Source organism: Tachysurus vachellii, chromosome 18 (assembly GCF_030014155.1).
Source record: "Tachysurus vachellii isolate PV-2020 chromosome 18, HZAU_Pvac_v1, whole genome shotgun sequence".
Classification (NCBI taxonomy): Eukaryota; Metazoa; Chordata; class Actinopteri; order Siluriformes; family Bagridae; genus Tachysurus; species Tachysurus vachellii.
The window spans coordinates 21,057,502-21,070,001 of NC_083477.1; the positions used below are offsets into that span (position 1 = coordinate 21,057,502).

The window sequence follows — 12,500 nt, forward strand, 5'->3', positions numbered from 1 at the left end:
GGATACAATGGAAGTCTGCTGTTTAGGACGTACAAGATTTTTAGCGACGACTCCTGAACAGAAGGCAATAAATAAAGACAGGACTGAACGCACAGTAAACATGGGAGCTGTTCTGGTAAACGTACAGCGGAAAATATTACACAATTCAACCCGAGCCCTTAGTCTGAGCCCTCCGTGATACGGCAGACGAAGGACGCCGAGCTGACAAGACCGCGTGATGATCCGCGTCGCAATTTTCTCGGCTTTTCTCGTCTGAGACTTTAAAGTCTGGAAGAGAGTTTGTTGAGACTCAGTTGATGACGTTATGGAGTTGATTCTCCACCGGTGCCACCAGAGAGGAGGAGGTGATCACGGATGAGTCAGGCCCAGCTCCTCCAGGCCGTGCTTGCCCATGTGATAACGTGCCAGATCTTTCCTGGTCACTAGTCCCGTGACCTTTAACACAAATACGCAGGACATCATTTTTATATAATACTGAAGTTACGCTTGTTAATTCTTGTCGGAGGAAATTGCTTTATAAAGGAGCGTGTTTGTTCTTTACCCTGTTCTGATCGTCGACCACCACCAGGTGCCTGAGACCGAGGGCCCGGAATAGCTTAAACACACGGGGGAGGGAGGTTTCCTACCGAAGACAGAGTTAGTTTGCATGGTGTAGTTTAAAACAGAAGAGGTTACAGTGATGACAGTAAAAACAGGATGTGAGAGCAGACCTCGGGTACGGTGTAGGGGGTGGGGTTCATAAACTCCGTCAGGTCCATCATGCACTCTCTCTCATCCTGGGAGACATGGATGGACTGGATGGGGGGGAAACGAGGATACGCGTCCCGGAAGTCCTTCAGCTGCAGTCTGCGCTTGCATAGTCCAGAGCGCACCCTCTCCACAAACACCTACACACACACACACACACACACACATATTATTTATCTAGAACAGCAGCACTGACAGAAGTGCAGCTCCAAACCACAAGGTTGTGTTAAGATATAAATGATGTGATATAAATGAGATGATGTTCTCCAAAGTGTCATGTGAGTGTGTTGAACGTCGGTGTTGAACGTCACCTTGTGTTTGAGCAGGACGATGAGCTGAGAGCGCAGGATGAGGCCGCAGAGTTTCCTAGGCTGTACAGAACAAACAGAAAAATAAACGCGTCAGGCGGAAAGTCGCCGTGCCGTCTCTAGCTCAGAGGAAACGGTACGCACCTCGTCGATGGCGCCAGCCTGCACCACTACCGGGAAACCGTTGTGATTGGTGGACGTGGCGCTGAGGATGTCCACTATGGTGCCCACCTTCTCTACTCTGTTAAAGTACGTGACCGGAGAGCTCATGACTTCTCTAACGGACAGAAAACAACACGTGGCGTTTATGCGAATGCTCACGATACGCAAGTGTATACTAAATAAAACTAAATGCGTATTAAACAGGAAGCACGACATATTACGGTTAGATATCTGACACCGTGCCGGACTCGTTTACGGAACGCGTCTCGTAAAGTAAAGGAAATTAGTACAGGTATAACCAGGAGCACCTGACGTCATGTGGCTTGATTTTTAACAGAATATAAAAGGCTTGTTTATCTTAAGACGGATCGTCAAAACGGTCCGGTTTAGCGAGGCTGATAATGTCACCTACCTGGCAGTCAGCCAGTGAGAAGTCGCAGGGGCTTCCCAGTGCAGGAAAGGAACACTTTGCAGTCTAATGTGGATGTCGTAAAGGCCCTGGGAATCAGCAAACCACAACAATATGAACATCTGGACTACACGTCTAATCTTATGTAGATTCGGAGTGTGTGTGAAGGAGATGAACACGCAAACGATACACACTTCGATGAAATAATCCCCCACTATCTTGGCGGTCATCAGCACCAGCATGATGGGCAGGCCGTAGGTCACGTTTCCGGTAGCTTCCACCAGGATGACGGTGAGGCTCAGGGTCATTCTGACGATGCCTCCTGCGAAGCCGCACGAGGAAGAAAAACATCGCGTTCATCATGTTCGTACGCTCATCAGGTATCGTAAACGTATCGTAAGAATGCACGAGGAAGCTTCGCACAAGGAAGCTTTGTGAATGTCACATGTCACTAAAACATCTCTGACTCACCGAGCTGGGCTGCGGCCCCCATGAGCGCGTACTTCCCCGGATCTGCCCACTTAAACAAAAAAACAAACAAACAAAAGATCACGATCACGAAACAAGCCTCAGCTGATCCTACAGTGCAGGCAGTAACATGTCTAAAAACACAGAACACCCTGTGAATCAGCTGCTGCTACAGAAATAACATTAATCACAGATCAAACGCGTGTAGATCGGTTCTGGATGTGGGTTCTGTTCAGACGACTGGTTATAAACTGGGTCTTTAACGTAGTGCTTTGACTCACTAAATTGTTAGTGGTGGGAAAAAAACCGAGCATGATTCCGAAAAGTCGTCCCCAAGCTGCCCCGATGAGCAGAGACGGGATGAAGACCCCCGCTGACACGGTCAGGCCGTAGGTCCAGCACGCCAGGAAGAAATACGTCAGGGTGAACAATCCCAGGGTCAGTAGGTTATACGTGCCTGTGAGGAGAAACACAAAGTAGTGACTGAGTTACTGACAGAGAAACAGAATCGTTACACATCGCAGGTTGTACCGAAGGATCGGCGTCGATTAGTTTTCTATAACGGCTGCGAATCAGGGCTTTAGACGCTATAATCACATGCTCGCTCTGTATGGAAAAACATTAGTGTTTCCATGGAAACAACTCTTTCACAGGAGGCTTTCAAGCTTTCTGTAAGGAGATGTTCCAGTGACAGAGATAAGTTACTCAAAATCTCTCTCTCTCCCCTTCACACACACACACAGTCACACACACACACACACACAGTCACACACACACAGTCACACACACAGTCACACACACAGTCACACACACAGTCACACACACACACACAGTCACACACACACACACACAGTCTCACACACACAGTCTCACACACACAGTCTCACACACAGTCTCACACAGTCACACACACAGTCTCACACACAGTCTCACACACACAGTCTCACACAGTCACACACACACACAGTCACACACAGTCACACACACACACACAGTCACACACACAGTCACACACACACACACAGTCACACACACAGTCACACACACACGCACACAGTCACACACACACACACACACAGTCTCACACACACAGTCACACACATGCACACAGTCACACACACACAGTCACACACACAGTCACACACACACAGTCACACACACACACACACAGTCTCACACACACAGTCTCACACAGTCACACACACACACACAGTCTCACACACACAGTCTCACACACACAGTCACACACACACACACAGTCACACACAGTCACACACACACACAGTCACACACACACACACACACACACACACAGTCACACACATGCACACAGTCACACACATGCACACAGTCACACACACGCACACAGTCACACACACATGCACACAGTCTCACACACACACACAGTCACACACACAGTCTCACACACACACACAGTCTCTCACACACACACACAGTCTCACACACACACAGTCTCACACATGCACACAGTCACACACACATGCACACAGTCACACACACATGCACACAGTCACACACACACACACAGTCACACACACACACACACACACACACAGTCACACACACAGTCACACACACAGTCTCACACACAGTCTCACACACAGTCTCACACACAGTCTCACACACACACAGTCACACACATGCACACAGTCACACACACGCACACAGTCACACACACATGCACACAGTCACACACACACACACAGTCACACACACACACACAGTCACACACACACACACAGTCACACACACACACACAGTCACACACACACACACAGTCACACACACACAGTCTCACACACACAGTCTCACACACACAGTCTCACACACACAGTCTCACACACACAGTCTCACACACACAGTCTCACACACACAGTCTCACACACATGCACACAGTCACACACACATGCACACAGTCACACACACATGCACACAGTCACACACACATGCACACAGTCACACACACATGCACACAGTCACACACACATGCACACAGTCACACACACAGTCACACACACAGTCACACACACAGTCTCACACACAGTCTCACACACAGTCTCACACACACACAGTCACACACATGCAGTCACACACACGCACACAGTCACACACACACACACGCACACAGTCACACACACACACACGCACACAGTCACACACACACACACGCACACAGTCACACACACATGCACACAGTCACACACACACACAGTCACACACACACACACACAGTCTCACACACACACAGTCTCACACACACACAGTCTCACACACACAGTCTCACACACACAGTCTCACACACACGCACACAGTCACACACACACGCACACAGTCACACACACACGCACACAGTCACACACACACGCACACAGTCACACACACACGCACACAGTCTCACACACACAGTCTCACACAGTCACACACACACACACACAGTCACACACACACACACACACACACAGTCTCACACACAGTCTCACACACACACAGTCTCACACATGCACACAGTCACACACACGCACACAGTCACACACACATGCACACAGTCTCACACACACACACAGTCACACACACAGTCTCACACACAGTCTCACACACACACACAGTCTCACACACACACACAGTCTCACACACACAGTCTCACACGCACACAGTCACACACATGCACACAGTCACACACACATGCAAACAGTCACACACACATGCAAACAGTCACACACACATGCACACAGTCACACACACACACACAGTCTCACACACACAGTCTCACACACACACACAGTCTCACACACAGTCTCACACACAGTCTCACACACAGTCTCACACACAGTCTCACACACAGTCTCACACACAGTCTCACACACAGTCACACACATGCACACAGTCACACACACGCACACAGTCACACACACATGCACACAGTCACACACACATGCACACAGTCTCACACACACACACAGTCACACACACAGTCTCACACACACACACAGTCTCTCACACACACACACAGTCTCACACACACACAGTCTCACACATGCACACAGTCACACACACATGCACACAGTCACACACACATGCACACAGTCACACACACACACACAGTCACACACACACACACACACACACAGTCACACACACAGTCTCACACACAGTCTCACACACACACAGTCTCACACACATGCACACAGTCACACACACGCACACAGTCACACACACATGCACACAGTCACACACACACACACACACACACACACACACACACATGCACACAGTCACACACACACACACACACACACACACACACAGTCACACACACACACACAGTCACACACACACACACACAGTCACACACACACACACAGTCACACACACACAGTCTCACACACAGTCTCACACACACAGTCTCACACACACAGTCTCACACACACAGTCTCACACACACACAGTCACACACATGCAGTCACACACACGCACACAGTCACACACACACACACGCACACAGTCACACACACACACACGCACACAGTCACACACACACACACGCACACAGTCACACACACATGCACACAGTCACACACACATGCACACAGTCACACACACACACAGTCACACACACACACACACAGTCTCACACACACACAGTCTCACACACACACAGTCTCACACACACACAGTCTCACACACACAGTCTCACACACACAGTCTCACACACACGCACACAGTCACACACACACGCACACAGTCACACACACACGCACACAGTCACACACACACGCACACAGTCACACACACACGCACACAGTCACACACACACGCACACAGTCACACACACACGCACACAGTCACACACACACGCACACAGTCTCACACACACAGTCTCACACAGTCACACACACACACACACAGTCACACACACACACACACACACACACAGTCACACACACAGTCTCACACACACACACAGTCTCACACACACACACAGTCTCACACACACAGTCTCACACGCACACAGTCACACACATGCACACAGTCACACACACATGCAAACAGTCACACACACATGCAAACAGTCACACACACATGCACACAGTCACACACACACACACAGTCTCACACACACACACAGTCTCACACACACAGTCTCACACACACACACAGTCTCACACACAGTCTCACACACAGTCTCACACACAGTCTCACACACAGTCTCACACACAGTCACACACACAGTCACACACATGCACACAGTCACACACACGCACACAGTCACACACACATGCACACAGTCACACACACATGCACACAGTCACACACACATGCACACAGTCACACACACACACACACAGTCACACACACACACACAGTCACACACACACACACAGTCACACACACAGTCTCACACACACACAGTCTCACACACACACAGTCTCACACACACACAGTCTCACACACACACAGTCTCACACACACACAGTCTCACACACACACAGTCTCACACACACACAGTCACACACACATGCACACAGTCACACACACATGCACACAGTCACACACACATGCACACAGTCACACACACATGCACACAGTCACACACACATGCACACAGTCACACACACACACACACAGTCTCACACACACAGTCACACACACACACACACACAGTCTCACACACAGTCTCACACACAGTCTCACACACAGTCTCACACACAGTCTCACACACAGTCACACACACGCACACAGTCACACACACGCACACAGTCACACACACGCACACAGTCACACACACACACACAGTCTCACACACAGTCTCACACACAGTCTCACACACAGTCTCACACACAGTCACACACACGCACACAGTCACACACACGCACACAGTCACACACACGCACACAGTCACACACACACGCACACAGTCACACACACAGTCTCACACACACACACAGTCACACACACACACAGTCACACACACACACACACACACACACAGTCACACACACACACACAGTCACACACACACACACAGTCACACACACACACACACAGTCACACACACACACACAGTCACACACACACAGTCACACACACAGTCACACACACACACAGTCACACACACACACAGTCACACACACACACAGTCACACACACACAGTCACACACACACACACACACACACACAGTCACACACACACACACAGTCACACACACACAGTCACACACACACAGTCACACACACACAGTCACACACACACAGTCACACACAGTCACACACACAGTCACACACACACGCACACAGTCACACACACACGCACACAGTCACACACACAGTCTCACACACACACAGTCACACACACACACAGTCACACACACACACAGTCACACACACACACAGTCACACACACACACAGTCACACACACACACACACACACACACAGTCACACACACACACACAGTCACACACACACACAGTCACACACACACACACAGTCACACACACAGTCTCACACACACACACAGTCTCACACACACACAGTCACACACACACACAGTCACACACACACACAGTCACACACACACACACACACACACAGTCACACACACACACACACACACACACACACAGTCACACACACAGTCTCACACACACACACACAGTCACACACACACACAGTCACACACACACACAGTCACACACACACACAGTCACACACACACACACAGTCACACACACACACAGTCACACACACACACACAGTCACACACACACACACAGTCACACACACACAGTCACACACACAGTCACACACACACACACAGTCACACACACACACAGTCACACACACACACAGTCACACACACACACAGTCACACACACACAGTCACACACACACACAGACACACACACACACAGTCACACACACACACAGTCACACACACACACACACAGTCACACACACTCACCTGGTGGACTATGAAACAGACTCCTCACGCTCCTCTCAGGTGTGTTGAAGAAGGCCGTTGCCATTGCGTTATATTCTCCATCAGCACAAAACAGCTACAAAACAAACACATTCCCTTAACTGTGACCTGAGCTGTTCTTCACTATAATGACTCGTCTCACACCACCGTTACAGTATAAATAACGTTTAAATAACCACCTGTAGAGGATATTCCTCCTGTGAATCATTCTTCAGAGGCTGACAGTCGACGGAGAAATAAATCATGGTGAAGGACACGGTGGCTGAAACAGCAGCCACCAGCATGGCCTCCATCACCTGCAGGCACCGCTGGTGCACGTACCTGTGAAACAGCGTTGTGTCACGGCACTAAAGTAAACGTCTGAACGAACCGTGACGTCTCGAGCTCGTGACGCCTTTTACCTGAGGCTTTACCTGATTCGGAAAATTGTCAGCCAGTAATTGATGGTGTTGAACACGGCTCCCAGCACGCCACCTGACGAGAGAAGGACAAATCTGTCCGTGTTCACGCTTTCTGTTAATAACAGAGTTATTAAATACACACGAGGGTCGTTTTAGCTCACCGACGGCTCCCATGATTATGAAGAGAGGAATCTCGTACAGATTATACTTCACACTCTGGCAGGAGAAAAAAAAAAAATCACATAAAATAAGTACAAATTATAGCTATACAATTATTATAAATACACTTTTCACAATTCAGACCAACATACATCCATCCATCCATCCATCCATCTATTTTCTACCACTTATCCGGGGCCGGGTCGAGGGGGCAGCAGTCTAAGCAGGGACACCCAGACTTCCCTCTCCCCAGACACTTCCTCCAGCTCTTCCGGGGGAATACTGAGGCATTCCCAGGCCAGCCGAGAGACAAAGTCCCTCCAGTGTGTCCTATGTCTTCCCCGGGGCCTCCTCCCGGTTGGACATGCCCGGAACACCTCCCCAGGGAGACGTCCAGGAGGCATCCGGAACAGATGCCCGAGCCACCTCAGCTGACTCCTCTCAATGTGGAGGAGCAGCGGCTCTACTCTGAGCTCCTCCCGAGTGACCGAGCTCCTCACCCTATCTCTAAGGGAGCGCCCAGCCACCCTGCGGAGGAAACTCATTTCGGCCGCCTGTATCCGGGATCTTGTCCTTTCGGTCATGACCCAAAGCTCATGACCATAGGTGAGAGTAGGAACGTAGATCGACTGGTAAATAGAGAGCTTCGCCTTACGGCTCAGCTCTTTCTTCACCACAACAGACCGGTATATCGACCGCATCACTGCAGAGGATACACCGATCCACCTGTCGATCTCCCGCTCCATCCTTCCTTCACTCGTAAACAAGACCCCAAGATACTTAGACTCCTCCACTTGAGGCAGGAGCTCTCCACCAACCTGAAGGGGACAAGCCACCCTTTTCCGGCTGAGAACCATGGCCTCCGACTTGGAGGTGCTGATTGTCATCCCCGCCGCTTCACACTCGGCTGCAAACCGTCCCAGTGCACGCTGAAGGTCCTGATTTGAGGAGGCCAACAGGACAACATCATCTGCAAAAAGCAGGAGACGAAATCCCGTGGTCCCCAAACCGGACTCCCTCCGGCCCACGACTGCGCCTAGAAATCCTGTCCATATAAATAATGAACAGAACCGGTGACAAAGGGCAGCCCTGCCGGAGTCCAACATGCACCGGGAACAAGTCTGACTTACTGCCGGCAATGCGAACCAAACTCCTGCTCTGGTCATAAAGGGACCGGACAGCCCTTAGCAGAGGGCCCCGGACCCCATACTCCCAGAGCACCCCCCACAGGTCACCACGAGGGACACAGTCGAATGCCTTCTCCAGATCTACAAAACACATGTGGACTGGTTCGGCAAACTCCCGTGAACCCTACAGCAACCTGGCGAGGGTATAGAGATGGTCCAGTGTTCCATGACCGGGACGAAACCCGCATTGTTCCTCCTGAATCCGAGGTTCAACTATCGGCCAAATTCTTCTCTCCAGTACCCTGGCATATACTTTTCCGGGGAGGCTGAGGAGTGTGATCCCCTGTAGTTGGAACACACCCCCTACAGTCCCCCTTCTTAAACAGAGGGACCACCACCCCAGTCTGCAGTCCAGAGGCACTGTCCCCAGCCACCAAGCGATGTTGCAGAGGCGTGTCAACCAAGACAGCCCCACAACATCCAGAGACTTGAGGAACTCAGGGCGGATCTCATCCACCCCCGGTGCCTTGCCACTGAGGAGCTTCTCAACTACCTCAGTGACCTCAGCTTGGGGGATCGACAGCAACATCAAACACTGAATTTTCAGAACATTAAAAAAAATATATATATATATATATATATATTAATTTTTAGAGTTAGATTTTATTTAGTTAGGATTTGTTCATGTTGTTAGAGTTGTTCATTATTAGATATATATTTTTCACAAGTCTGATTTGAGTTGTTAGTTTGAGTTAGAGGTCTTCTCGGGTCTAAAGAAAATGTACCCGACCCGAAGTGACCCGAATCACTTTTTACCCGAACCTGACGTGCATAATTCTTTTTTTTTTAAGAAAGACCCGACCCGAGACAAACCTGTAAAAATTAGACCCGAGTCCGACCCGACCGTTTTTTTAACCTGACTGGACTCGAATGTCCAGGTCTGTTTCAACAAAAATTAGCTTACCTCCAGCAACACGATGTCGCAAGCGGTCTTGGCAAACAGAGGAGAGGTTGGAAAAGGACTCGAGTCGATGCACACATGTGAGATACAGTAGTTCGGGTCTTCTCGGGTCCGTTCGGTAAAAACACATTCATTTTAAATGACCCGAGACCCGACGCCGCTATTATTACACCCAACCCGTGTCCGAGGCACACGTGAAACTTTTATACCCGAACCCGCTCGGGTCTTCAGACCTAAGTGGACCCGTGAAGACCTCTAGTTTGAGTTACTGAATGATAAGATTGTTAGTTGTGAGTTAGATGAGTTGTTATTTGACTTACTGTTATTTTACGTTGTTATAATTATTAGACTTAGAGTTTTTTTTTTTTTACATATATTTAAACTATTAGAGTTGAGTTTAAGTCATTAGAGTTAATTGAGTTGCTCCGGTTGCTAGTTAATTTCAATTGTTAGAGTTATTTGAGAACTTACTTCTGATTCAAACCTGCCAAAGTTGATGAGACCAGGGTTGGAGAGCTCGCCCAGTTTCCCGTTGTAGATACTCATGAAGAAGTTCAAGGTGAACGTGGAGATCATCGATGCAAAGAACTAGTATTAAAAAAAAAAAAAAAAAAAAAAAGACTTCAGTCCGTGTGAAGTTTGTCCATCTGCTGTGTTCACAAATCCGGCAGGTTTACACGATACGGCACAGAAAACGTCTCGACTTAATTAAAACAGAAATGATCGTTAACACATCACTCACTATCCTCCAGGTCAGCATCTGATTCCAGAAAGAAGCCCCTTCCTCTAAACTGAACAGAACTCCACCTGTGTGAGAAGGAAAAGGATCAAACATCCGGCGCAGAGATACGAGCAAACAAGCTGCGTCGTATCTGAAAGGTTTCTTTTTCGTCTGAATATTGACCTGCGTGATCTGGTGTACAGCTTACTGGCTCTTACACTGACACACAAGCTAAAGATCCCCAGCAGGGTTATCAAAGTTCACGGCAAAGATGATTTCCATTTACAGATAAATGTATTTGTTTCCAGTTCGGTAACTGATGCATCTCACCAACAGGAGCTCCAAAAGCAGCAGAAACTCCAGCTGCAGCTCCGGCGGAGACGAAATCCCTTTTCTCTGTGTCCCTACGGAAATACTCGAAGATCTGCACACAGTCAGACGATTATGACGTCACAAGAGACGTGGGCGGAGTCGGGAAAATAAACACGATTCTTTGCACTGAGTTTTACCTTGAGGTCTTTCTTGAGAGACGTGCTCCTGCCCTGGGACACCCCGGCCGCCACCACGGCTCCCGAGTGAATCATCGGCCCTTCCTGATGAGGAAAATAAGACCGGGAGAATAACGTCTCCGGCATTCAACTGTAATGCGGTAAGTGAAAGGGCACCGTCCGGGTGGTAGGACATCGGTGGCACTCGTGAGCAGGATCGTGAGCTCGGAGTCACATGTTTATTTAGATACCTTCTACAGAATACGGATAAATAATGAGGCACGATGTGATACTTGGATTTATCTCACCTTTCCCACCGCGAGGCCTCCAGCCACTGAGAGGATCACACCAAACACTTTCATCACCAGAGTCTGCAAACACACACACACACACACACACACACACACACACATACACACACACAGACTTCACTGTTTCACTCACTGTACAACACAATATCTAAAAGCCTTCTTTGCTTCCTTTTTTCAAGCATAATCTTATTAGAATCTTAAGAACGTATTTGGTTTATTGAACACTGCCCTCTTTGT

At 49.1% G+C, this 12,500-nt stretch overlaps 1 protein-coding gene across 2 annotated transcripts in view; it reads right to left on the minus strand.

Moving 5' to 3' along the window:
* Window positions 1-12,500, minus strand: part of clcn7 (chloride channel 7) — a 20,289-nt gene that overhangs the window by 708 nt on the left and 7,081 nt on the right. For both annotated transcript variants that reach the window (XM_060892406.1, XM_060892405.1), the window contains exons 8-25: window positions 12,261-12,323; window positions 11,974-12,057; window positions 11,795-11,888; window positions 11,486-11,550; window positions 11,215-11,331; window positions 8,658-8,712; window positions 8,509-8,569; window positions 8,275-8,416; window positions 8,078-8,171; window positions 2,376-2,551; window positions 2,098-2,146; window positions 1,821-1,948; window positions 1,630-1,715; window positions 1,200-1,332; window positions 1,059-1,118; window positions 711-887; window positions 542-622; window positions 1-435 (exon numbers count right to left, since the gene is read on the minus strand). The exon at window positions 1-435 is cut by the window's left edge and continues 708 nt beyond it. In XM_060892406.1, the coding sequence (XP_060748389.1) occupies window positions 349-435; window positions 542-622; window positions 711-887; window positions 1,059-1,118; window positions 1,200-1,332; window positions 1,630-1,715; window positions 1,821-1,948; window positions 2,098-2,146; window positions 2,376-2,551; window positions 8,078-8,171; window positions 8,275-8,416; window positions 8,509-8,569; window positions 8,658-8,712; window positions 11,215-11,331; window positions 11,486-11,550; window positions 11,795-11,888; window positions 11,974-12,057; window positions 12,261-12,323 (1,752 nt within the window). In that variant the 3' untranslated portion in view covers window positions 1-348. The remainder of the gene's footprint in view (window positions 436-541; window positions 623-710; window positions 888-1,058; window positions 1,119-1,199; window positions 1,333-1,629; window positions 1,716-1,820; window positions 1,949-2,097; window positions 2,147-2,375; window positions 2,552-8,077; window positions 8,172-8,274; window positions 8,417-8,508; window positions 8,570-8,657; window positions 8,713-11,214; window positions 11,332-11,485; window positions 11,551-11,794; window positions 11,889-11,973; window positions 12,058-12,260; window positions 12,324-12,500) is intronic.